The following is a 24,894-nucleotide window of genomic DNA, read 5'->3' on the forward strand; positions in this document are numbered from 1 at the left end:
CGCTCCTCGTAAGGCCTGTTCTCCAGCCCCTTCACCAGCTTTGTTGCTCTTCTCTGGACTCGCTCCAGAGCCTCAACATCCTTCTTGTGGTGAGGGGCCCAGAACTGAACACAGGATTCGAGATGCGGTCTCACCAGTGCCAAGTACAGAGGGAAAATAACCTCCCTGGACCTGCTGGTCACGCCGTTTCTGATCCAAGCCAAGATGCCATTGGCCTTCTTGGCCACCTGGGCCACTGCTGGCTCATGTTCAGTCGTTGTCAACCAACACCCCCAGGTCCTTCTCCTCCAGGCCTCATCCCATTGGACTCTGCCCAGCGGTCCAGCCTGTTCAGATCCCTTTGGAGCCTCCCTACCCTCCAGCAGATCGACACTTCCACCCAGCTTAGTGTCATCCGATAACTTGCTAAGGGTGCACTCGATGCCTTCATCCAGATCATTGATAAAGACATTGAACAGGGCTGGACCCAGCACTGAGCCCTGGGGAACCCCACTTGTCACTGGCCTCCAGATGGATTTCACACCATTTCCCACCACTCTCTGGGCCCGGCCATCCAACCAGTTTTCCACCCAGGAGAGTGTGTGCCTCTCCAGGCCAGAGGCTGACAGTTTCTCAAGCAGAATGCTGTGAGAAACTGTGTCAAAGGCTTTACTGAAGACCAAGAAGACTAAATCCACAGCCTTTCCCTCATCCAGTAGTTGAGTCACTTTGTCATAGAAGGCGATCAGGTTAGTTTGGCAAGACCTGCCTTTTGTGAACCCGTGTTGACTGGGCCGGATCACCCCGTTCCGTTGCATGTGCTTCATGATAGCACTCAAGATCACCTGTCCCCTGACTTTCCCTGGCACTGAGGTCAGACTGACAGGCCTGTAGTTCCCTGGATCCTCCCTGTGACCCTTCTTGTAGATGGGCACAACATCCCCCAGCCTCCAGTCCAGCTGAATTTCCCCTGTCGTGTGAAGTCGCTCAGGCGCTGCAGGCGTGACTGCAACTCCCGGGATGCACCGCGAAGGACGCGGTTAACACCGCTCTTCCTAGTGGAACTATGGCTCCCACACTGCCCCGCGCGACTACAACTCCCAGCATGCACCGCGTTGGCTGTAGGGAGCACGGCTATCCCTTAACAAACTACAACTCCCAGCGTGAACTGCGCCGCAGTGCAGAAAAACGTAGAAATGGTTGGGATGAGAAGGGACCAAGATCGCAGAGAAGGTGACTGGGTTCTCCTTTTTCTGCCGGAGAGCAGCAGCAGCCACGCCAACTATAGCAGGGGATGGTGGCTCTCGTCAGGCCGCGGAACTTCAACTCCCAGAGTGCCTCACGCAGACCACAGGTAACAGAGTTCTGCCTGTCAGGCGTAAACTCCCGGCATGCTCCGCGCGGGCCTCGGGAAGCAGCATGTGCCCCGGAGGGACTACAATTCCCAGCGTTCCCCGCGGCGGAACTACAACTCCCAGCGTGCCCTGCGCGGAGCTTATGGAATCGCACAAGGGCTTTGGTCGAGAAGGGCTGAGATTGAGGAGATCTCTCTGTCTGGTATCTCCTTAGTGAAGGAGTGTCACCAGGGGGGTTCATAAAATCACAGAGTGGTTTGTGTTGGAAAGGACCTCAACCTCCATCTAGTTCCACTCCCTGCCATGAGCAGGGACACCTCCCATTGGATCAGGAGCTCCAAATCCCATCATACCTGCCCTTGAACACCTCCAGGGATGGGGCAGCCACTACTGGGCAACCTGGGCCAGGGCCTCCCCACCCTCATTGGGAAGGTTTTTTTTCCTAATTTCCAATCTAAATATTTCCCTCCCCAACATAAAACCGTTCCTCCTTGTTCTAACACTTATGACCCTTGGAAAAATTCTCTCCCCAGCTTTCTTGGAGCCTCTGCCTTTACTGGAAGCTGCTCTAAGGTCTCCACAGAGCCTTTTCTCTTTCAGGGTGCACAACCCCAACTCTCCCTGCCTGTTCTCATAGCAGAGGGGCTCCAGCCCTTGCATCATCTTTGTAGACCTCCTCTGTACCTGCTCCAAAAGTTCTATGTCCTTCTTATGTTGAGGATTCCAGGACAGATACAGGTGGGCTCTCAGGAGAGTGGAGCAGAGGGGCAGAATCCCCTCCCTCACCATGGTGGTCTCACTGCTGTGGATGCAGCCCAGGACATGATTGGGTTCTGGGCTGTGAGCACACGTTGCCGGCTCCTGCCAAGCTTATCCTCCTGCAGCAACCCAAGTCCTTCTCGTCAAGGCTGATTTCAATCCATAATTCACCCAGCCTGTGTTTTGCTTAACATTGCCCTGAGTCAGGTGTAGGACCTTGCTTTTGGCCTTGTTGAACATCTTGGACGTTCACACAGCCCCACTTCTTGAGGCTGTCCTGTGCCTCTGAGTGGCGTTCTGTCCGTCTGGATGATGTCCATCCTTCTGGTGTGACAACTGCACCATTCAGCTTGGTGTTGTTGGCAAACTCATCCTCCTAAACTGCCTAGCACACAGATGGATAAACACACAACGCAACGGGGGAGCAATTGGCTGATTGGTCAAGCTCAAGGAGTCATAGTGAAAGGGGTTACATTAGCGTGTCAACCAGGTACTTGTGAGGTTCCGTAGAGATCCGTATTAGGGTTGGTGCTCTACAATGTCTTAATAAATGACCTGGATGCGGGATCTGAAGGTTTAATAACTAAGTTTACAATACCTGGTCCCTTGGCTGCTTCTTATAACCCTTGTTCACCCAGCCCCTTCCCCAGCTCCATTGTTTTCTCTGGATACACTCCAGGACGTCAATGTCCATCTTGGATTGAAGAGCTCAAAACTGAATCCAGGATTCGAGGTGCGAGTGTCCAGCCTCTGTTCACATCTCCCACGATATTTCTCCAGTCACCCCCTTTCCTTATACAGACTTTCCTTATCTATACCCTATTCCTTCCATTGTTTTCTGTTTCTTCAGACTCTTTAGTCTTCCTGTTCAAACTCTTCATGGTTTGTGCCACATCAGATTGCACTGGTATTACCATGTGTTATACAGAGAAAGCATCATTCTGTGATTTAATCTTTAACTGCAGACCTAACAAAGGAACAAAGTTTTGCATGTCTGTCCCTGGTCTTTATTGGGCAAAATTCTTTTCTTAACGCTTTGATGTAACAGATTTGCTTGAATGAACTTAACTCTCCAGATGGAGATCCGTGACAAGTGGTGTCCCTCAGGGGTCCGTACTGGGATCGGTGCTGTGTAATATCTTCATCAATGATACTGACAGCAAGATTGAGTGCACCCTCAGCAAGTTTGCAGATGACACCAAGCTGAGTGGTGTAGTTGCCACACCAGAAAGACAGGATGTCATCCAGAGGGACCTGCACAGGCTGGAGAAGTGGGGCTGTGAGAACCTTGTGAGGTTCAACAAGGCCAAGTGCAAGGTCCTACCCCTGGGTTGGGGCTGTTTCAATCCCCTATTTCAGTAAGGGACAGGAGATGATGTGATTGAGAGCTGCCCTGTGGAGAAGGACTTGGGGGTGCTGCTTGATGAGAAGCTTAACATGAACCGTGTGTCTGTATTCACAGCCCAGAAGGCCAACCGTATCCTGGGCTGCATCAGAAGAAGCGTGGCCAGCAGGTCAAAGGAAGTGATTCTGCCCCTTTATTCCTCTCTTGTGAGACTCCATGTGGAGTATTGTGTCCAGTTCTGGAATCCTCAACATAAGAAGGAGATGGAGCTGTTGGAATGGGTCCAGAGGAGGCTACAAAGATAATCCAAGGGCTGGAGGACAGTTTGAGAGAGTTGGGCTTGTTCAGTCTGGAGAAGGTTCCAAAGAGACCTTAGAGCGACCTGAAAGGGGCTACAAGAAGGCTGAGGAGGGACTTTTTACAAAGTCTTGTAGTGATAGGACGAGGGTCAATGGTTATAAACTGCAGAGGGGCAGATTTAGACTAGACTTAAGGAAGAATTTCTCCAACATGAGAGCGGTGAGGCACTGTCCCAGGCTGCCCAGGGAAGCTGTGGCTGCCCCATCCCTGGAAGTGTTCGAAGCCAGGCTGGATGGGGCCTTGGGCAGCCTGATTCTGTGGGAGGTGTCCCTGCCCACGGCAGTGGGGCTGGGACTGGATGATCTTTAAGGTCCCTTCCAACCCTAACTATTCTATGGTTCTGATTTAGCTTAAATAAATATTCCACTTTTTCTGATAGACACTGGATTTGTATTGGAGGCAGAGAAGCCGGACTTAGTGGTCCCTGTGCCTCCCTCCCCGCTCAGCTCGTTCGAGGCATCAGTGACACCGGACTATAATTCCCAGCATGCCTCGCGCCGCCGCGCGCTTTGACGGGAAGAACTACAATACCCATGATGCGCCATTCGAAACATGGCGGCCGCGGGGGGGAGCGGCTCGCGCGGCGCGTGCGCGGGCGGCGGCGGCCCCGGCCCCGGGACGTGAAGCCGGGGGTGAGAGGAGCGAGGTGTGTGGGCAGGAAACGACGGGTCTGCATGTCCCTCTCTACTCGCCCCTTCCTGTTCTCCTGTTGCCCCTGTTCCCACCCCGGTTGCCCCTTGCCCCGCCTCGGTTGCCGCTTGCCCCCTCCCCCCCTCTCGTTGCCCCTTTCTCTGCTCTGGTTGCCCCTTGGCACGCCTTGGTTGCCTCTCTCCCCACTCCTGTTGCCCACCCCCAGGTTGTCCTTTGCTGCGCCCCAGTTGCCCCTCTCTGTTTGGCCCTTGATGATTCCCTGTTGTCCCTCTCCCTCCTCCAGTTGCCCCCCTCCCCCCCCCCCCCCGGTTGCCCCTCCCCCGGCCCTGCCTGCCACTTGTCCCACCCTAATTGCCCCTCACTGCACTTTGATTGCCCCTCAGCCCACCCTGGTTGCCATTTGCCCCGCCCTGGTTGCCCCACACTTGCTTACCCCTCATCCTGTCCTGGCACCTTGCCCCACTCTGGTTGCCCCTCACTGGCTCCGTGATGTCTGGTTTGTGCTGATATTTCTCTGATCCCTTGCAGGTAAAGATGGAGCTCAGTAAGACAGTTCCTGGGACGAGTTGGTGATGGTGGAGCATCTGTGCCCTCTGGAGAAGTAAATCTGGCCCAGGACCTCTTCGGCAATGTATGTTTGGGATGTTGCTTTATAGTTATATTCCCTGGAGTTATATTCCCAGGTTGGATGGGGCTTTGACCCCCTGGTCCAGTGGGAGGTGTCTCTGCCCATGCAGGGGGTTGGAAGTGGATGTGCTTTGAGGTCCCTTCCAACTCAAAACATTCCATGACTCCATGTTTCTATTTCTTTAGCCCCTAAAATCTGCCCTCTTCCTTCCATTACTAATTCCTCACTAGGACCTTCAGCGTCTCTGCATGTGTTGATCTTCATCTGAGATAAAGTTTTTGTGCTCTGCAGCTGGACCCACTTTCAGTGTCGTTTCTCTGCTTCATCCCATTTAGGCAGTTTTGTGGCTTTTTCATTGTTCATTTGAAGCAAAATAGAATCACAGAATGGTTTGGGTTGGAAGGGACCTCAGAGCCTCTCCATTTCCATCCTCTGCCATGGGTAGGAACACTTCCATTGGACCAAGGGCTCCAAACTCCATCCAGTTTGGGCTTGGAACACCTCCAGGAATGGGGCAGCTACCACTTCCCTGGGCAGCCTGGGCCAGGGCCTCACCAAACATTTACCATGTACCTCAGAACAGTGTGAGGTTACCAGACTTGAAAGAATCAACTCCTCTTTGGTATGTCTTCGATTGCCTCTTCTTTTTGGCTCTAAAACTGGTGTTGGAGGTCAGATCTCCTGTGTGTGTGAGAGAGAGGAGTGTTGTGGACCACCCCTGCATATGAGTGTCCACCTGGCCATTGCCCTGCTGTAGGTGGCACAAAAGAAATTTAGATTCTTTGGAGCTCCTTGGACACTTGTCCAGTGTTGTATGGCTCTGAAGCAGTTTGCTGCCTGGTGGTTCCTCTTTTAAAAGGAACTCTATGCACAAGGTGTCATTCTTAGAACCCAGCTGTGGTGACTGTCACATGGCACCTCTACTCCTGTTTCAGTTTATCTCTAACCTTAACCAAAACTTTGTGCTGGGACAACTGCTTTGGATCATTTAGGTGCGTGGAATGTGGGCTTAATCCTGCATGGGTGCTAAGTCTAATTTTAGCCATATTGGAATCATGGAATCATTGAGGTCGGAAAAGCCCTTCAAGCTCATCCATTCCATCCATCAGCCCATCCCCACCGGTGCTGACCAAGCCATGTCCTAAAGTGCCATGTCTACACATTTTTTTAACACCTCCAGGGACGAGGACTCCACTACTACACTGGGTGGCCTCTGCCAGGGCTTCACCACTCTGTGTCAGAAAAGACATTTTTCCCAATATCCAATCAAACCTCCCCAACTTGAGGGCATTTCCTCTAATCCCCTTGTTTCAGCAGCTTTTATTGCCATATGCACTATGGCACATCGCACTGTGTTTCCATGTTTAAAATGCCCTCTATGTGATTCCGGTGGGATATGAACAATATCTTGAGTTCAGTGTCTCATTTTGTGTGAACTGATTTCATGTGCTTTTCCCTTAGCAGCCACAATGTCGAACAAGGAAGTGAAGGCAGCCCTGAAGAGCGCCAGGGACGCAATACGGAATAAAGAATATAAAGAAGCCTTAAAACATTGCAAGGTAATTCATTTTTTGCTTGGAAGATAATACTTTTTGGACCTTTTCTTTGCTGTTCCTGTACTCTGACCGCTGCACAGGAATCCAGAGTGTGAAGTTCCTTGTTGGTGGAACAGTTGAGGTTGATTTTCAGATTTACTGATCATTCGTAGAATCCCTAGGTTGGAAAAGACCTTGGACATCATTGAGTGCAACCATACCTGTGCACTACTGAAACATATCCCTGAGCACCTCATCTGACTGTCTGTTAAACTCTTCCAGGGATTAGGACTACACCACCACCCTGGGCAGCCTCTGCTAGCACCTGAGAACCCTTTCTGTGAAGAAGTTTTTTGTGATGTTCAATCTGAAGCTGCCCTGGTGCAACTTGAGGCCATTTCCTGTTGTCATATCACCTGTCACTTGGGAGAAGAAACCAGCACACAACTCCTTTCAGGCAGTCGTAGACAGTGACAAGGTCTCCCCTAAGCCTCCTTTTTCTCCACACTAAACAACCCGTGCTCCCTCAGCCATCTTTCATAACCCTTGTTCTCCAACCCCTTCACCAGCGCCTTTCCCCTTCTCTGGATGTGCTCAGGCCCGTCAGTGTCATTGTAGTGAGGGAACCAACACTCAACCAAGGATTTAAGGTGCAGCTTCACCACCACTGAATCCAGTGACACAATGCCTTCCCTGCTCCTGCTGGCAGCGCTGTTTCTGGTATAAGCCACGGTGCCATTGGCCACAGGTCAGTTGCCCACCTATAAGCCTTTATTCCCCTTCTCTTTTGGATTCGCTTACATCCTGCTGAGAGACCTGGGGTTGTTCAGCTTGGAGAAAAGGAGACTGAGGGAAGACCTCATCACTGTTTACAACTGCTTGAAAGGAAGTTGTGGTGAGGTGAGTGTTGGTCTCCCAAGTGACAGGTAATCGGACAAGAGGGAAGGGCCTTAAGCTGTGCCAGGGCAGCTTCAGATTGGACATCAGGAAAAACTTCTTCACCCAAAGTGTTCTCAGGCGCTGGCAGAGGCTGCCCAGAGAGGTGGTGGAGTCCCCTTTCCCTGAAGAGGTTTAACAGACGAGTGGTTGAGGTGCTCAGGGGTCTGGTTTAGTAGCGGACAGATACAGTTGGACTCGATGATCACAAAGGTCTTTTCCAACCAAAAGATTCTATGATATGTGGAAATGAGAATTTAAAGTCTAGAATGCGAGTGGTAAGATCCATTTCTAATGCAGACCTTGACAGGAGAGCTTTAATTGCTGAGCTACCGACATGACTACCAGCAGATTTCAGACTAGAAGCCTTCTGTGGCCTAAAAACATGAAGTTATTAATCTTAGCCTTTTCCTAAAAATAAGTTAACTTCTAGTATTACCTTATGAAATAATTCTCTAAGCTGTAGTGATAAAACTCAATATGTCGGTCTGTAAGATGCACTTCTTTCATCCATTTCACTTTGTGTGTTTCTAGGCAGTTTTGAAGCAAGAAAAAAATAACTACAATGCGTGGGTGTTCATTGGCCTGGCAGCTGCTGAGTTGGAGCAGCCAGACCAGGCCAAAGGGGCTTACAAGAAGGCAGTTGACCTTGAACCAAACCAGTTACTGGCGTGGCAGGTACGTGAGTGTCCAAATCCACTTTTCCATCTCTGAAAAGTGTCTCTATGGAGTTAAATATGGAACAAAGCAGGGTTGAATTTTTCTTGAGACCCTTGGTTCTGCGGAACCTTCAAAGCAGCTGAGGTTTGTGTGTTCCCAATTGAAACCATGGGTGGCTATGTGTGTGTAGCAAGTCTAACTCTTGTTTCAGTATGTTTTAGTTTGTGTTTCTGGTGTAGATAGGACAGCAGTGAAATGTGCAAGGGAGAACGTGAATTGAAACAGGCACAGTGAATCATAGAACAATAGAATTGCTTGGTTGGAAAAGACCTTTGAGATCAAGTGCAACTGAACCTGTCCACTACTAAACCAGATCCTCATCTACCTGGCTTTTAAACCCCTCTAGGGCCACTGGTGGGTTATGTTCAGCTGCTGTCGACCAACACCCCCTGGTCCTTCTCCTCCAAGCACCTTTCCAGCTGCTCTCCCCCAAGCTGCCGGGGGTTGTTGGTTCCCAGGTGTAGGACCCGGCGTTTGTCCTTGTTGAATCTCACCCTGCTGGACTCAGCCCATCGATCCATCGATCCATTTCCATGTTTGTAGCTCAAGAAAAGAATTGACAGTGTTTTTCCGATAGGAGGGAAGGTGTTTTATCTAGGAAGATATTATTCCAGCTCCCAGCAACAAGTGGATTGTAACGTATTTTGTTGGAGTTACCTAGAAAGGTCGGTGTATATCTACAATAGCTGTGTGCTGGGTGGGGTGTGCATGACACCTGGAACAATGCACAGTTACAACACAGCTGTGTTGCTTGGAAGCGTGTGAAGTGTCAGGCTGCATCTTAGATCTGTCTTTCAGATACCAAGGATTGGCATTTTTCTGAGGCATTTTTCTCAGCATTTTCAATATAAACAGCTCTTAGAAGTGTAACATTGATACCTGATTTCAGAGTTATATGGATATTTCCTCACTTGTTTTGCAGTCAGAATCTGGCTTTCTGTTTCTCTGCAGCTCAGTGGTGTTTTGTGGAATCAAACTCTGTAGCTCAATTAAGGATTATAATGTAGGGATGTGTTTATTCGCTGGTGGGTGTGAGGGGGTAATCCTCCTAACTCGCACACCGTATGGTCTAACAAGCAGGTAGTTATAGTGTAAAGACATGCTTATTCATAAGTGCCTACTACATATTCATGACCTTCCCCGCTTCGTATTATAATTAGTTCTAGAAGGATCTTTCCAGTCCTGTGCTTGCACAATCGTCATGGTCACAGTTCTCAGGGATGAAGAAACCTTCATCTTCCTCTTGAATCGTCCTTGAGTTCAATCTGTGTGCAGGCGCATTCTCATCCTAGTTAAGCTCCAGAACTACAGAGCAAGATGCAGCAGACTTTCTGCTGTTGCTCACATTCCAGCTTTCCCTTATCAGTGAATGTCTGTGAATGAGCTCCTTCCTTATAAACATCCAGGGTCTTCAAGGCCTTTACTAGCAAACAGTGCGAATGTCAGTGAGCTAAGACCTTCTCTAAGTTTTTCTAACTTCTCCCCTATATCATATGCTGGTTTATCAGTGGAGTTCTTGGATATAGATATTTTATCCTATGACTCGGTGTGCTTTGCCTGTTGTCAGTTACACAGGCCAGATAATGACATATATACAACTTTCATGTAGTTTTTGTTGTTAGTTAAGGAAGTGAGTGAGGGAAGCTTGTCATTGAAAATAAGTGGATTCAGAAGGCTGTGCAGAAATATCAGCGTAGATTCTGCTCAGAGATGACTCCATCAGCACTTGACCCTGGTGAAGGCAACATTATTCCATTGCCTTTTTGTAGGCAGATCTCACAATGCTCTCATAACACACAGCTATTGACACAATGTCTTACTTATTTTTTATCCTTTTCTTTAAGGGATTAGCAAACTTGTATGAGAAATCTGACCAAGCAGATGTCAAAGCAGACTTGGCGGATGTTTACCAAAAGCTCTTGGAGCTCTATGAAAGGTAAATATGGAATATCTTAATTAGTCCAAGATTTCTCGCTCAGTGAATGCCATTGCTGCCACACAGGACAGTCTGCAAGTTTGGGGGTTTATTAGTCTTGTCGCATACACTTGTTACTGAGGTTTTCTGTGCTTATATAACATTTCTTGATGCTGAAGTGGCAAAAGCTCCTACAATAGTTGTGCTTGAGGTTATTAGTTTGTAGAAATCTGATGTCATTCTATGTCCTCTGTCTAAACTCAGTGTCTTGAAGCAAGTAGTTCATTGCCTACATTGGTAATTATGCTTATTTTTCTTTGCTTTAAGGTCACAGAATACATGTCATGCAGTTCCTGTAGGTGTAGTTCTGGACAATTCTGACATTCAGCTGTCACTGTGGCCGGCTGGAGTGTTTGATTTGTTCACTTTAATCTGAAAAATGTTCAAGAAGAAAAGTACCAATAGAGTAATTTTTATCCAGTAAAGTAATTTGTCTACTAAAAAAATCACTTAAAGTAATTTTTTTACCCAGTTACAATAGCAGTGAGTAAAACTTTTAGGCCAATCTGAGGTATTTAATCTAAATATTTGTTTGGCAACTGAACCTACTAGAAATTATTTCTTAAAGTTTGAAAAACAATATAGTATTTTATGGAAAACTTTATGTGGGATTTTCTTCTTTCTAGTGGTGACAAGCAGAAGTGGTGCGATGTGTGTAACAAGCTTGTGGAGCTGTATCAGCAAGAAAATAAATATTTAGAGGTAGGTTGAGTACTTTACTTTCTTCTAAAAAGTGGCTTTCGTTTGATCAGAACTAACTACTTTTCATCAAAGAATCTTCAATTTTTTGGGCCACTGACCACTCAAGGTCTCCTTGTGGACCACTACCAGGAAGAACTGATTTTAACTGCATTCCTTTCTGCTGCATAACAGACTTGGATGCAATCCACTAAACTGACAGAACTTGCCAGAGGATGTTAATGTGCAGGCTGAAAGGATGCGACATCGTTCTTCTGTTTTATTTCTGGAAGTCGGGGTGGTCCTAAATGCTCATTTCCATGCTGCGTGTGAGTCAGGGTTCCTTTGCCTCACTTGACTGGTCCATGGTGTTTGTTCAGCCCTTCCATGGGGATCCTTTCCCAGACTGTTCCAGTACTACATGCCAGAGGGCGAGGCGGAATCTGTACACAACCTGAACTTGATTGCCTGTGGCTTATGTTCTGCATTCCATGCTCAACAATAAGGACATACAGAGCTGCTCCAGAGCAACCCAGGCTTCAGACCACCTTGCATTGCCAAGGTCGCTGTCATCATGGTCCTTGCAAACCCTGCTGGCTCTTGTCAGCTGACTGTGAAGTGGAGCTGTTAATGCCTGAAAGGTTCAGCAGTGGCATGGCCTGTAGTCTTTATAGTAACGTTACAGGACACATATTCTGGCAATTGAGCTGTTCATTCATCCCTTACCCTTTAAAAAGATTGCTTTCCTATGAGGAGTTGCATAGTATTACTCTGTGTCATCTTCTCCTCTTTCCTTCAACAATGAAAAATGAAAAATTGCATGTATATCACTTAGCATCAGGTTGAAGATCATTGATTTGCATCATAAAATCAGAAAGCTTTAGAGAGGAAGGAATCTCAAAGCTGATATCGTTCCACCCTCTGCCATAAGCCGTGACATGTCCCAGTGGATCAGGGGCTCCAAGCCCCATGCAACCTGGCCTTGAACACATCCAGGGATGAGGCAGCCACCACTGCTCTAGGTAACCTGGGCCAGGGCCTCCCCGCCCTCACAAGGAAATATCTGCCCCTAAGATCTTATCTCAATCTCCCCTCTTCCAGCTTAAAACCATTCCCCTCATTTTATCCCTGCACTCTCTGATCAAGAGCCCCTCCTCAGCTTTCCTGGAGCCCCTCTCGGGACTGGAAACTGTTCTAAGGTGTTCCCAGAGCCTTCTCTTCTTCAGGCTGAACACCACCAAAAATCTCAGCCTGGCCTCATAGCAGAGGTGCTTCAGCCATCGCATCATCTCCGTGGTCTTCTCTGGATCTGTTCCAACAGTTCCATCTCTTTCTGATGTTGGGGATCCTAGAACTGGACACAGGGCTCCAGATAGGGTCTCACTAGGGTGGAGCAGAGGGGCAGAATCACCTCCATCTCCCTGCTGGTCCCACTGCTTTGGATGCAGCCTAGGACATTTCTGGGCTGAGTGCAAATTGCTGGTTTATGCTGAGTTTCTTATACCTGTGCACCCCAAATCCTTCTCCTCAGGGCTGCTGTCAATTACATAGTCCTCCATCCTGTATTGAAACAGCCCCAAACCAGGTATAGGACCTTGCCCTTGGCCTTCTTGAACTTCATGAGGTTCACACAGCCCCACTTCTCCAGCCTTTCCTGGTCCGTCTGGATGACATCCCATCCTTCTGGTGTCACAACTGCCCCACTCAGCTTGGTGCCATCTGCAAACTTGCTGTGGGTGCACTCGATCTTGCTGTTGATATCATCAATAGAAACATTAAATTCGCTCCAAAGCTTCTTCCTATATCAGTGTCTGAAACCAAACGCAATGTCAGTAGTTTAACCTATGAAGGCAGATTTGCACTCTATGCAGCAGAAAAACACAAGCCAGACTTCAAGGTCCTGTTTTCTTTTGATTTTTCCACCCTGGAATCACAACACATATTGCTGTTCTTTGGGTTCTGTTTATAGCGTTGAAGATCCAACCAGAGGTCCTGTTTTCCTTCAGTGTGTGGGAGGACTGTTCAGGTCTATTTGTATTGTTGATATCCTCCAGAAACCACAGTGAGAATTCAGACTCTTGATGTTGCCTCCCTTTCCTTACTGTGCCTTTGGAAGGCAGAGAGGTCCCATGCGGTGCTTTGGGACTTGTTATTGCTCTAATGAGAAAGCTGGTAAATTCGGCTCGTTACTTCAAACATTACTCTATTTTCTACCCTAGTGTGATGGTAATTGAAAGCTCATATCAGACCTCCATCTCTTTAATCATGTTTGTTTGTTTCCTCTTGGCAGGCGGCTGAAACATGTCAGAAACTCATTCAAAAGAAACAAGAGGATGCTGCGGAAAAGTCAGAGCTTCACCAGCTTTGGAAGAAGATGATCAAATTGCTCAAGGACAACACACAGGACCAGGATAACAAGACAGAGCAGTTGGTAATGTTTCTCAATGTCTACTCGTCTAGATACGTTATTTGTGCACAGTGCAGCCAGGCTTCAAATGGAGCCTTGAAAGCCAAAGCAAATCATGTGGGTCCACATGAGTCGGCAGTGTTCCCTTGCAGCCCAGAAACCAATCGTGTCCTGAACTGCGTCCAAAGCAGTGAGACCAGCAGGGTGAGGAAGGGGATTCTGCTCCTTTGCTCCACTCTGGTGAGACCCCACCTGGAGCCCTGGGTCCAGTTCTGGAGTTCTCAGCACAGGAAGACACATAACTGTTGGAATGGGTCCAGAGGAGGCCACGGAGATGACCCAAGGGCAAGAGCCCCTCTGCTATGAGTCCAGGCTGAGAGAGTTGGGGTTGTTCAGCCTGGAGAAGAGAAGGCTGTGGGGAGACCTTAGAGCAGCTTCCAGTACTGAAAGGCGCTCCAGGTCTATGACTGTATTGGTCCTGAGGGGAAGATGTAGTGAGAGAAGTGCTGAGCTCTTCTTCCTGGGCTCCAGCAACAGGATATGTGGGAGCGGTTTGAAGCTGCGTCATGGAAGGTTCAGACTGGGCATGAGGGAGCAATTCCATACCGAGAGGGTTGCCAAACCCTGAGAGAGGCTTCCTGGGGAGGGGTTTGATGACTCACACCTATCGGGGTTTAGGAGATACTTGGACAGTGCACTTGATAACACGCTTAAACTTTTGATTCTTAAGATGATGCTTGAACTTCTGATCAGTCCTGAAGTGATCAGGCAAATGGACTGGATGGTCCTCGTATGTCTCTTCTGGCTGAAGTAGTCTGTTCTTTGAAGATAACGTTTTCCTGGAGTCATTGTTTGTTGCACTCCTAATTATTCCTTATTTCAGCTTTTGGTTGCATTTGAGAACACACTAGGCTCTGCTGACACCATTCCCAGTGAAGACCACCAAAATCTTTACAAGGACTTCATTCAGTGCTTGTCAAAGGTAAGGCTCAGTTAATCTGTCTTCAGAGAGTAGATGTAATATTCCATGTGGGATAATTCACACAAGTAACTGTTATTCTTTTCTTTTCAAGTTTCCTTATGAAACGGCCAGGCTGGAAAAGGCCTGTAATGATATGATGGCTTTGTATCCAACTGTGAGTTATCCTTTAGAAGTGCTTTCCTTGCACTTTGTTCAGTCAGGTGAGTAGGATCGATTAACACACTTTTAGGGCGTAATTTATTTCTTTCATAGTTAGTTTTGTGACAATCTTTTTACAAGTTTTTACCCTTTGTGACCTGATATAGATGCACTGTTTACTTTTATGTTTTATTTCTGCCTGTCTGGAAATGAAAGCTGTTGGAAAGGGATTGAGTGCAGCCTTACCAAGTTTGCAAACAGCACTGAACTGAGAGGAAGTGTTGATCTGCTAGAGGAGAGGGAGGTTCTGCAGAGGGACCTGGACAGGCTCGATCCATGGGCTGAGACCAGTGGATGAGGTTTAACAAGGCCAAGTGCCAGGTCCTGTACTTGGGACACAACAACCCCGTGCAGTTCCAAGCCTGCGGAAGAGTGGCTGGAAAGCTGCCTGGAGGAGAAGGACCTGGGTATGTTGGTCCACAGCACCTGAACATGAGCCAGCAGTGACCCAGGTGGCCAAGAAGGCCAACGGCATCTTGGCTTGGATCAGAAAGCTTGGATCTTGGCTTGGATCTTGGCAAGCAGGAGCAGAGGAGGGATTGTGATGAGGCTGCACCTCAAATCCTGGGTTCAGTTTTGAGCCCCTCGCTCCAAGTAGGCCATTGAGGGGCTTAGAGCATGTCCAGAGAAGGAAATGGAGCCACGAAAGGGGCTGGAGTACAAGCTTGTACGATGAGCAGCTGAGGGACCTGGTGTTGTTTAGCCTGGAGAAGAGAAGGTTGAGGGGAGACCTCATTGCTGTCTGTGGCTGCCTGAAAGGAGGTTGTAGAGAGGTGGATGTTGCTCTTCCAAGTGGCAGATGACAGGGCAAGAGGGCATGGCCTCAAACTGAATCAGGGCAGGTTCAGATTGGACATTAGGAAAAATTTCTTCACAGAGAGGGCCCTGACAGAGGCTGCTCAGGGAGATGGTAGAGTCCCCATCCCTGGACAGGTTTAAAAGGTGGGGAGATGAAGGGCTTGGGGATCTGTTTTAGCAATGGATAGGTATGGTTGGACTTGATCTCAAAGGTCTTTTCCAAGCTTATGGTGCTATGAAGTTGCGATTTGCTGTTTCCTAGCTGAATGGTGACTGTAAATTGGCAAAATACTTCAAGTCCAACTGTTGTAGTCTACAAGGTCTCAAAGAAAGAATGCCTTACTGGGAATCAACCTCTCCAGATGTATTTACTCGTTTGAGTTAGGAAAAGGAATGGAAAAAAACTAAACTTTAGTGAGACTTTCTTCACCAGTATGCCTGGTGATATGGTGTCAGGTTGAGAGAGTTGCGGTTGCTCAGAAGAGACCTTAGAGCAGCTTTCAGTACTGAAAGGGGCTCCAGGAGAGCTGGGGAGTGGCCCTCAGTCAGGGGGTGCAGTGATAGGATGAAGGGGAATGGCTTTAAATTGGAAGAGCGAAGATTTAGATTAGACCTTAGTCAAAAATTCTTGATGATGAGGTTGGTGAGGCCCTGGCCCAGGTTGCCCAGAGAAGTGGTGGCTCCCTCATCCCTGGAAGTGTTCAAGGCCAGGCTGGATGGGCTTGGAGCCCCTGATCCACTGGGAGGTGTCCCTGCCTATGGCAGGGGATGGAACTGGGTGGGCTTTGAGGTCCCTTGGAACTTAAAACCCAAACCATTCTGTGAGTCTGTGATGATTCGGTGAAAAATGTAGCAACATAAAATAATTTTTCACTTTGATTTGAATAGATAAAGAGAAATGAGGCCCAGGCTCTTGTTTGCACATGAGCATTGTTTACAGTTCAGAGAAACATGCAGAAACCAATTTCTGAAGGAAAAGAGGAACAGTTCTTGTTTAGCAATGATATAACAACTTCTTGCCATCCCACAGTGGTCTTGGGGTGGGGAGGATGATCTTTAGAATTTAGTGAAGCTGTTTGTTTGTATCTGAGTCATTCCAGCTTTGACATAGTCCTTCAGACCCCAAACTCGTGGGCTGCTAACTCAGATGTGTTATTAATTACCTTTACCAAATGCAAATCAAACACAGTCTTTATGTCAAATGAGTATATTTTTATTTTTTAAAGAAAACTGTATCTCAAAGATTGTCACTTCAACTCTGAAGAGCTGCTGTAAGCAAAGACTGCCAAGTCATAGAATCATGGAATGGTTTGGATTGGAAGAGACCTCAAACCTATATAGTTCCATGCTCTGTCATGGGCAGGGACACCTCCCAGTGGATCAGGGACTCCAAGTCCCATCCAGCCTGGCCTTGAACACCTCCAGGGATGGGGCAGCCACCACTGCTCTGGGAAACCTGGGCCAGGGCCTCCCCACTCTACAATCATCACAGCTAAACACAAGTTTGAAAAGTTAGTGGAATCAGTTAAAATTAAGCCAAGATGTTAAATTGTGTGGTTTCACAGCAAGGCTGTTTCAGCAACCTCATTGGAGCAAATTTGTAGGTACATAAGACTTATGCTGGAGGGAGATTACTTTGATTGAGACAGATTTTGACATGAGCATTCAGCTGGACTTGCTTGAAAAGCATGTGAAATAATTAGTTTTTATTAATAAAGGAACTATACCTGTAGTAGTTTAACAAGAGTGGTTTCAGTCTGACATTTACTTTGGTGGTTTGGGTGTTTAGGTCATTACTTGGTTTTAGGTTTAGATTTGGTGGTGGAGGGTAATCAGTATGTAATACCTCTTCATTGCTTCGAGATCAAAGGATAAGGGTCATATTTGTGTAGATAACCTATGCTGTTGCACTTTTTTAAACCTAAAATTCCATAAAATACTTCTCTTTCTGAAACTAGGTACTTTGTCAGAAGAGGCCCTGCACTGTTTTTCAAAGCTTTCAGACATGGATGCAAGCAGTGGTCCAGGAATCATTGGATTCGGTATCAAATGCCTCCAAGAAAAGAAATATAAGGAGGCTGTGAACAGTCTTACTGAAGGTAAACGTGTGATACGAGGTGTAAGTACTCCGTTACTGGAACACCAGCTAGTTTTTGATGGATATTTTGGGAATATTATACTTGTGTAGCATTTTCGTAGTTCTAAGGCCATCTGGAACACTCACTTTGTCTGCCTGGGAATTGGGTTTTAAATGTAGCTTGAAGTATAACATCTCTGAAGTTTGTCATTGCTGCATACAGTCAGGTTTGTAGTTAGTGTCCTTGGCTTTAAATTTCTTCTTGATCACAGTGTTATTGGGGAAAAACCCAGATGAAGCAGTAAAAGCAATTAATGAAGGAATGTAGAATTTGTAGAGTAAAATGTAATGCACCTTCTCCAGTCTTGCTGCTATGTTTCTATACCTGAACAAAAATGTCTTCCCTTTAAAGTCAGGCCATTTCAAGACCTCCATAATGTTTATATTGGATAAATGCATAACAGCCTCCTCCAGTGGGAGGTGGGGAGGTTAGACCTGGATGAGCTTTAAGGTCCCATCCAACCCAAACCATTCTATGACTCTGTGATTGGGTACTTTGGAGAACACGCATTATCAGAGGTAGCTGGGGGACCTGGGGCTGTTTAGCCTGGAGAGAAGGAGCCTGAGGGGAGACCTCATCACTGTCTGCAGCTCCCTGAAAGTATGTTGTGGTGAGGTGAGTGCTGGGCTCTTTTCCCACATGACAGGCAATAGGATGAGAGGAAATGTCCTCAAACTGTGCCGGGGGGGGTTCATACTAGACATGTGAAAGAATTTTTTCATAGAACGGGTATAAGTCCATCGCTGGAGGGGTTTAAAAGGTGGGTAGATGAGGTGCTCAGGGATGATTTAGAAATAGACAGGGAGGGTTGGACTCAATGATCTCAAAGGTCTTTTCCAACCAAATGATTCTAGAGTCTGTGATTCTAAGGAGAAATGTCAGAGGATTTATTTTTACAGTATCCAGAATTGCTGAAGAGGTGGCTTACAGACCTCTAATTATGTTACTCGCGTCAAAATGGCAAAGCTTGCTGAAAATTAATCCTAAATCTAGTGGGAAATGAGGACTGTCCCCTCTCACTGTGCTGTTCTTGGATAATGAAAAACAGCTTATTGAGAAAGCTAGGTAAATAAACATTTGTGATCTAAGCAATCAGGAGCCAACCAGGCTGCAGGCTTTGACCCAGGTTTAGACGAAGGTTGTATCTGAAATTGGATTTTGGAATATTCTACAATATTCTTCATTAGTTTACCCACAGTGAAATAATGCCTTCTGTAAAATCTGAAATAAAAGTTTCATGTGCTTAAAAGGTGAAAAAGTCTTCCATGGAAGGCAAATTCTGACTTAAATGGTCATTGGGAGTGGTAATAAAACAAAGCACCTTGGTTTCGACAAGAGATACATCCCCCAAATAAATGAATTTGGTTTTACTTTTATGTAGAAATATAAAATCCTGGAATGGTTTTGGTTGGAAGAGACCTCAAAACCATCCAGTTCACCCCCCTGCTATGGGCAGGGACACCTCCCACTGGATCAGGGGCTCCACGCCTCATCCAGCCTGGCTTTCAACACGTCCAGGGATAGGGCATCCACCACTGCTCTGTGCAACCTGGGTCAGATCATCCCCACCCTCAACATGAAGAATTTCTTCTTCATGTCCAGTCTACATCTTCCCCCTTCCAATTCAAAGCCACTCCTCCTTGTCTTCTCGGTCCAGGCCCTTGGAAAAAGCCCTTCTCATCTTTTTGGAGCCCCTTTCAGGACTGGAAGCTACTCTAAGGTCCCCTGGAGCCTTCTCTTCGCCAGGCTGAGCAACCCCAACTCTCTCAGCCGGTCCTAGTATGGGAGGTACCCCAGCCGTCGCATCATCTCCGTGGCGTCCTGATGTGTGATGCTCAGAGAGTGTGAAGGGCAAGGCCGTTGATATCAGCAGAAATGTTTAAAGCTTGGAAATAATGTCTTTCCTAGGAGGCCAAGTGTTTTCATTGCAGGCACTGAAGCTTCGAGGCATTATTTAGTTTTAAATATATATGTATCAGAAGGCTTAAATAAATTTGAATACTGAATCTTTAATTAAGGTAAGTTTATCAGAAACTTCCAGTGAAACACTCTCACCATCAGTTTTTTTGTGCTCAAAGCCCTACAGGGCTTTCTGGTTTCTATGAAAAACTGTCGACATGTTGCTTGGTGTTGATGTAGGATCATAGTGAAGGACTGTTTTCTTTTGAAGCAAAAGTGTACCTGAAGCAAGTGTTATATATTCCCTCGTTTTCCCATTTTTCTTTTCTGTATATAAAGTGCTATTAAGAAAACTAATTCTGTGCTTCTAACTCTTTGCCTTACTGTATGAAGAACTCCCTATCCAAAACAGTTTAGAGTAAGACTCTCATAAAATTCAGGTCTTGTTATCCAACTGATGACATCCTTTTAATGACATTAAGTGGCAACACAGCATCTGCAGGCCACAGTTGTTATGCAGTCCTAAGCAACCTTTTTCAGTGCCTTTCTTAAACTCTTCTCTTATTAGGCTTGCAGAAGACTGACCAGTGCCCAGCAGCATGGTATTATTTGGCAGAGTCGCAGCTGAAGATTCACAAACACAGAGATGCTGTCCAGTCCTGTGATCAAGGTAAGTGCCTGCTGATTGAAAGAGCGACTGCTGGGGCATGCTGCTTTCTGTGGTTCAGTCTTTCCGTGGAATTGTAGAATATGGAATTGTTTCATTTGGAAGGGACCTCAAAGCCCATCCAGTTCCATCTGCTGCTATGGGCAGGGACACCTCCCACTGGATCAGGGGCTCAAATCCTGATCCAACCTGGCTTTGAACACCTCTGGGGACTGCAGCCACCACTGCTCAGGGCAACTTGGGTCAGGGCCTCACCACCCTCACAGGAAGATGTGTCTTTCTAAGATCTTGTTTTCACCCACACGTAGGTCAGCTGTTCAACAGAGACCAGAGGATCAGGGTTCAGTGCTGCCTTAGGAATATCGTGCTGCAAGGCAGCAATTACAGAACTCTGCAAGAAGTGCATGGTGTAAGGAAGAAGAGTGTTGATGATTCTGTAGCAGTAAGAAGACATAAGTTCATTTACAGAAGAAAGAAACTTCAATATTCTAAATGGAGAACACTTGAAAATAGAGGACTTGACAACAGAATTGTATAATCATGGAATGGTTTGGGTTGGAAGGGACCTCAAAGCCCATCCAGTTCCACCGCTTGCCATGACTAGGGGCACTTCCTGCTGGATCAGGGGTTCCAAGCCCTATCCAACCTGGCCTTGAACGACTCCAGCGATGGGGCAGGAACCACTTTTCTGGGCAACCTTCTGTGGTAGGCTTGAGTTACAGCATTTGTAGTCCTTTGCTCTTTGCAGCCTCACTGCTTGCACTGATGTCCCCTGCTTGTCTTAGTTTGTGACACCTGAAAAGTACCTGGTGCTGCTTGGTCTCACTGGGAAAGAGAAGATGCTTGACTAATCAGAACAGAAAGCTGCCCGATAGCTGATATTCAGAAAGTTTGTGTGTTCTGACATGCTGCTTCTGCCAGTGGTTGACCAGCTCTGCCAAAGAGCAGATAATTGCTTGGAACCACAAGGGTAGATATCAAAATTTTTAGCTCGCTTAACGTCATATTTAGGCTTTAAAGGTAAGATTTTAATCAAGTTAATGTAGAGTACAGAAATGTTGCATACCACAGCTTCATCTTAAGAAACCTCACTGGGTGTGAATCTTACCCATGCTAGTGGAAGCGGTGAAAGTTGCTATGATCTCGCGATGCGTGTCAAGTTGCAATAGAGCTATTGCCTAATGGTTGCAGATGGAGAGGCAGCCAAAGTGGACATCAACAAATGCAATGAGAAACTTCTCAAGAAGGACTTGAGGTGAAAGTGTACAGCCCTGGCTAAACAGTCGTGGGAAATTATTAAAACCAAGGGGAAGTATGAAATTCAGTCCAGCTGGAGGCTGGTCACAAGTGGTGTCTCAGGGCTCAGTGCTGGGCCCAGTTCTGTTGAGCATCTTTATCCATGATCTGTATGAGGGGTTCAAGTGCTCTCTCAGTAAATTCATGGAGGGGTGTGTGGATCTGCTTGAGGCTAGGGAGGCTTTGCAGATGAGCTGGACAGGCTGGTTCCATGGCCTGAGACCAGTGGAGTGAGGTTCAGCCAGGCCAAGTGCCAGGTTCTACACTTGGGACACAACAACCACATGCAGCTCTAGGCTTGATGAAGAGTGTCTGGAAAGCTGCCTTGTGGAGAAGGACCTGAGTATGTTGGTTGACAGCGGCTGAATGTGAGCTAGCAGTGGCCCAGGTGATGAAGGAGGCCAATGGCACTTTTCCTTGGATCAGAATCAGCATGGCCAGCAGGAGCAGGGAAGGGATTGTGCCACTGGACTCAGCATTTGTGAGGCCGCACCTCAAATCCTGGGTTCAGGATTTTTGGGTTCCTTACTCCAGTGAGGACATTGCATGGCTGAGGCATGTTCAGAGGTGGGAATGGAGCGGGGAAGGGGCTGGAGAACAAGAGTTATGAGATGTTGCTGAGGGTGCTAGAGCTGTTTAACCTGGAGAAAAGGAGGTTGAGAGGAGATCTCATCGCTCACTGCAGCTCTCTGAAAGGTGGTTGTGGTGAGGTGGGTGCTGATCTCTTCTCCCAAGAGACAGGTGATAGGGCAAGAGGAAATGGTCTCAAGTTGCAGCAGGAGAGGTTTAGGTTGGGTTTCAGGAAGAACTTTTTCACCAAAAGGGTTTTTGGGCCCTGGCAGAGGCTGCCCAGGGAGGTGGTGGAGTCCCCATCCCTGGAGGTGTTTAAAAGCCAGGTAGATGAGGAACTCAGGGATCTGGTTTAGTAGTGGACAGGTGCAGTTGGACTCAGTATCAGAGGGCTTTTTCAAACAGTTATCTGAAGTACTTGTGAGGGAGTTCTAAAGCCCTATAAATTTGAGTGGATGAAATGTGAAAACAGAGCAAAGTAGGTAAAAAGAGATTTATTGTAGACAGAATAAAAATGAGGTTATTCTGTTCCCATCTGTGTTCAATGAGGAAGAGCTCAGGGTGACTTTCTACACCATGACCCCTCTTTTCAGGGGATTCATTTAACAATTTGCCTGGGATTATAGCATTAATAGAAGTTGCTTTGAAACAAGACAAGAAATGAGCATTAAGGAACTATGAGATATGGACCTAGGAACTGACCGAGGAACATGAAGATGAAATTGCTGAAGCACTGAGTGGTTTGTGCAACTGCTCGTTTCAACTGTCTTGGCACCCAAGTGCCTGAATGTAGTCAGGGTGACCCTGATTTTTTAAAAGGCTTCTAGGAATAATCAGGTAAACTGTAACCAAGTCCAATATTTTTAGAGGTTAAATTAGTTAAAACTGAAAGAACAGGGAATTTACGTAGAAAAATAATTCTGGGCTAGACAGCATGGCTTTTTTAAAGTAAAATTGTCTTTTCAGAACTCCTTGAAGGACTTTGCAAGAGCATGAATAAGGAAATGTGATATAATGTGCTCTGATTTTTGGTTGGTCAGTGATATGATCTCTTACAAGATTAAAAAACTGAACAGCTGTGGGTTAAGGAGTAAAGTTGTAGCATTGGGAGGGTTTTGTCACCTTTAATTAATTAAAAGCTAGAGCACATTATAGTAATAACGTCTGTTTTGGGGCTGGAGAGAGGTGTCCCTGACACTTTCATCAGTACTTGTCTGGTTATAAAGGTTTAAAAGTTTGTTGCTTTTCAAAGCAGCCTGAAAAACTCTGAAACTAATAACTAAGTGATAACATAATGAGTACAAATCCAAAATCACACAGCCTTGTTGAAGTAGAAGGCGGAAAGATCTTCTGCACTCTTCAGGCAAGTCAGGTATTTGTCAGATATTATCACGCCAAGCTGAATGGGGCATTTGTCACAGTGGTAGGAGGGGATGTCATCCCCTCCTGGGATGGGCAGGGCATGGACAAATGGAGCTGTGTGAACCTCATGAGGTTCAACAGGGCCAAGTGCAAGGTCCTACACCTGGGCTGGGGCAGTTTGTGCTTTAAATACAGGCAGGGGGAGTGATGTGATTGAGAGCAGCCCTGAGGAGAAGGATTTGGGGTGCTGGGAGAGGAGAAGCTAGACAAGAACTGGCAACATGCACTTGCAGCCCAAAAACCAACTGTGTCCTGGGCTGCATCCAGAGCAGTGGAGTCAGCAGGGTGAGGGAGGGGATTCTGCTCCTCTGCTTCTCTTTGCTGAGACCCCACCTGGAGTCCTGGGTCCAGTTCTGGAATACCCAACACGAGAAGGACATGGAACTGTTGGAATGGGTGCAGAGGAAGCCACGAAGATGATGTGAGGGCTGGAGCTCCTCTGCTATGAGGCCAGGCTGAGAGAGTTGGGGTTGTTCAGCCTGGAGAAGAGAAAGCCGTGGAAGGACCTTAGAGCAGCTTCCAGTCCTGAAACGGTCTGCAGGAAGGCTGAGGACAGACCTTTTACAAGGGCACGCAGTGATTGCATGAGGTGGAATGGCTTAAATTGGAAGAGGAAAAATTTAAACATTAGGAAGTAGTTCTTGATCATAAGGGTAGTGAGGCCCTGGCCCAGGTTGCCTAGGGAAGTGAAGGCTACTCCATCCCTGGAGGTGTTCAAGGCCGGGTTGGATGGGGCTTTGAGCCTCTGATCCAGTGGAGGCGGCCCTGCCGTGGCAGGGCGTTGGAACTGGGTGGCCTTTGAGGTTCCTTCCAACCCAAACCATTCCATGATTCTGTGAATACAAATTACAGGGAAGGGAATGGTTAGTGAAATGGAGTGCAAACATCATTTGCTTTAAGAACTTTTCCAGTATGGTTAAATCTGTGGGCATCTCAGGCACCTATCCACCTCTTCTCAAACAGATAATGGTGTTAGAAGTTAATAGACCAGTAATAAGGGTGATCAAATGTAGGGAAAATGCAGCATGTGAAAACTAGTAAATGGCATTTCAAGACCTTTTCCAGCCTGGAGAAGTGATGATTTTGACATCTGAGAGGTTGTGGGAGATAAATAAACATCAAGTGCTTTGTTTTCCTGTGCAAGGTCTCCTTGGTATCAAATGAAGCTAAAAGCTGGGAGGCTCAGAACAAAGAATACTTGTTGCTCAGTGAGAGGTGTGAATTAAGTTGTTGTGCCTCACTCAAAGATGCTGTTGATGCAGAAAGCATCTGTGAGTCCAAGGGATGTGTGGAAAGCAGGAGAAAATTCTGGGGAAGCAATGCTTTGTTCTCAGGCGGATACTGGCTGTATTGACTCAATACATCATCATATGTGAAAAAATACACAGTTATTGAATTATTTAGGAAGTTCTTACCTTTGGAGAACACTGAAGCTCAGCAGAGGTGCCATTGTACTCTGAGGTGAGATGATGTTGAGTACTGGAGAAGTAATCAATACTGCGTGGGAAGGTGCAGTTACCTTTGCAGTAAATTCCTACTCTCAGTACTGTCTTTTTCTTTAAACACCGAAGTGTAGAACAACCTTTTGTTGAAAGG

At 46.9% G+C, this 24,894-nt stretch overlaps 1 protein-coding gene across 1 annotated transcript in view; it reads left to right on the top strand.

Annotated features, from left to right (window-relative positions):
* Window positions 1–4,977: 4,977 nt before the first annotated feature.
* SKIC3 (SKI3 subunit of superkiller complex) overlaps window positions 4,978–24,894 on the top strand; it is a 63,241-nt gene continuing 43,324 nt past the window's right edge. The window contains exons 1-10 of the mRNA XM_069881106.1: window positions 4,978–5,080; window positions 6,539–6,636; window positions 8,083–8,226; window positions 10,113–10,204; window positions 10,870–10,945; window positions 13,212–13,352; window positions 14,212–14,310; window positions 14,402–14,510; window positions 17,265–17,405; window positions 19,912–20,013. Coding sequence (XP_069737207.1) covers window positions 6,547–6,636; window positions 8,083–8,226; window positions 10,113–10,204; window positions 10,870–10,945; window positions 13,212–13,352; window positions 14,212–14,310; window positions 14,402–14,510; window positions 17,265–17,405; window positions 19,912–20,013 — 994 coding nt within the window. The 5' untranslated portion in view covers window positions 4,978–5,080; window positions 6,539–6,546. The remainder of the gene's footprint in view (window positions 5,081–6,538; window positions 6,637–8,082; window positions 8,227–10,112; window positions 10,205–10,869; window positions 10,946–13,211; window positions 13,353–14,211; window positions 14,311–14,401; window positions 14,511–17,264; window positions 17,406–19,911; window positions 20,014–24,894) is intronic.

The sequence above is a fragment of the Phaenicophaeus curvirostris genome, chromosome Z (genome assembly GCF_032191515.1).
Source record: "Phaenicophaeus curvirostris isolate KB17595 chromosome Z, BPBGC_Pcur_1.0, whole genome shotgun sequence".
Lineage (NCBI taxonomy): Eukaryota > Metazoa > Chordata > Aves > Cuculiformes > Cuculidae > Phaenicophaeus > Phaenicophaeus curvirostris.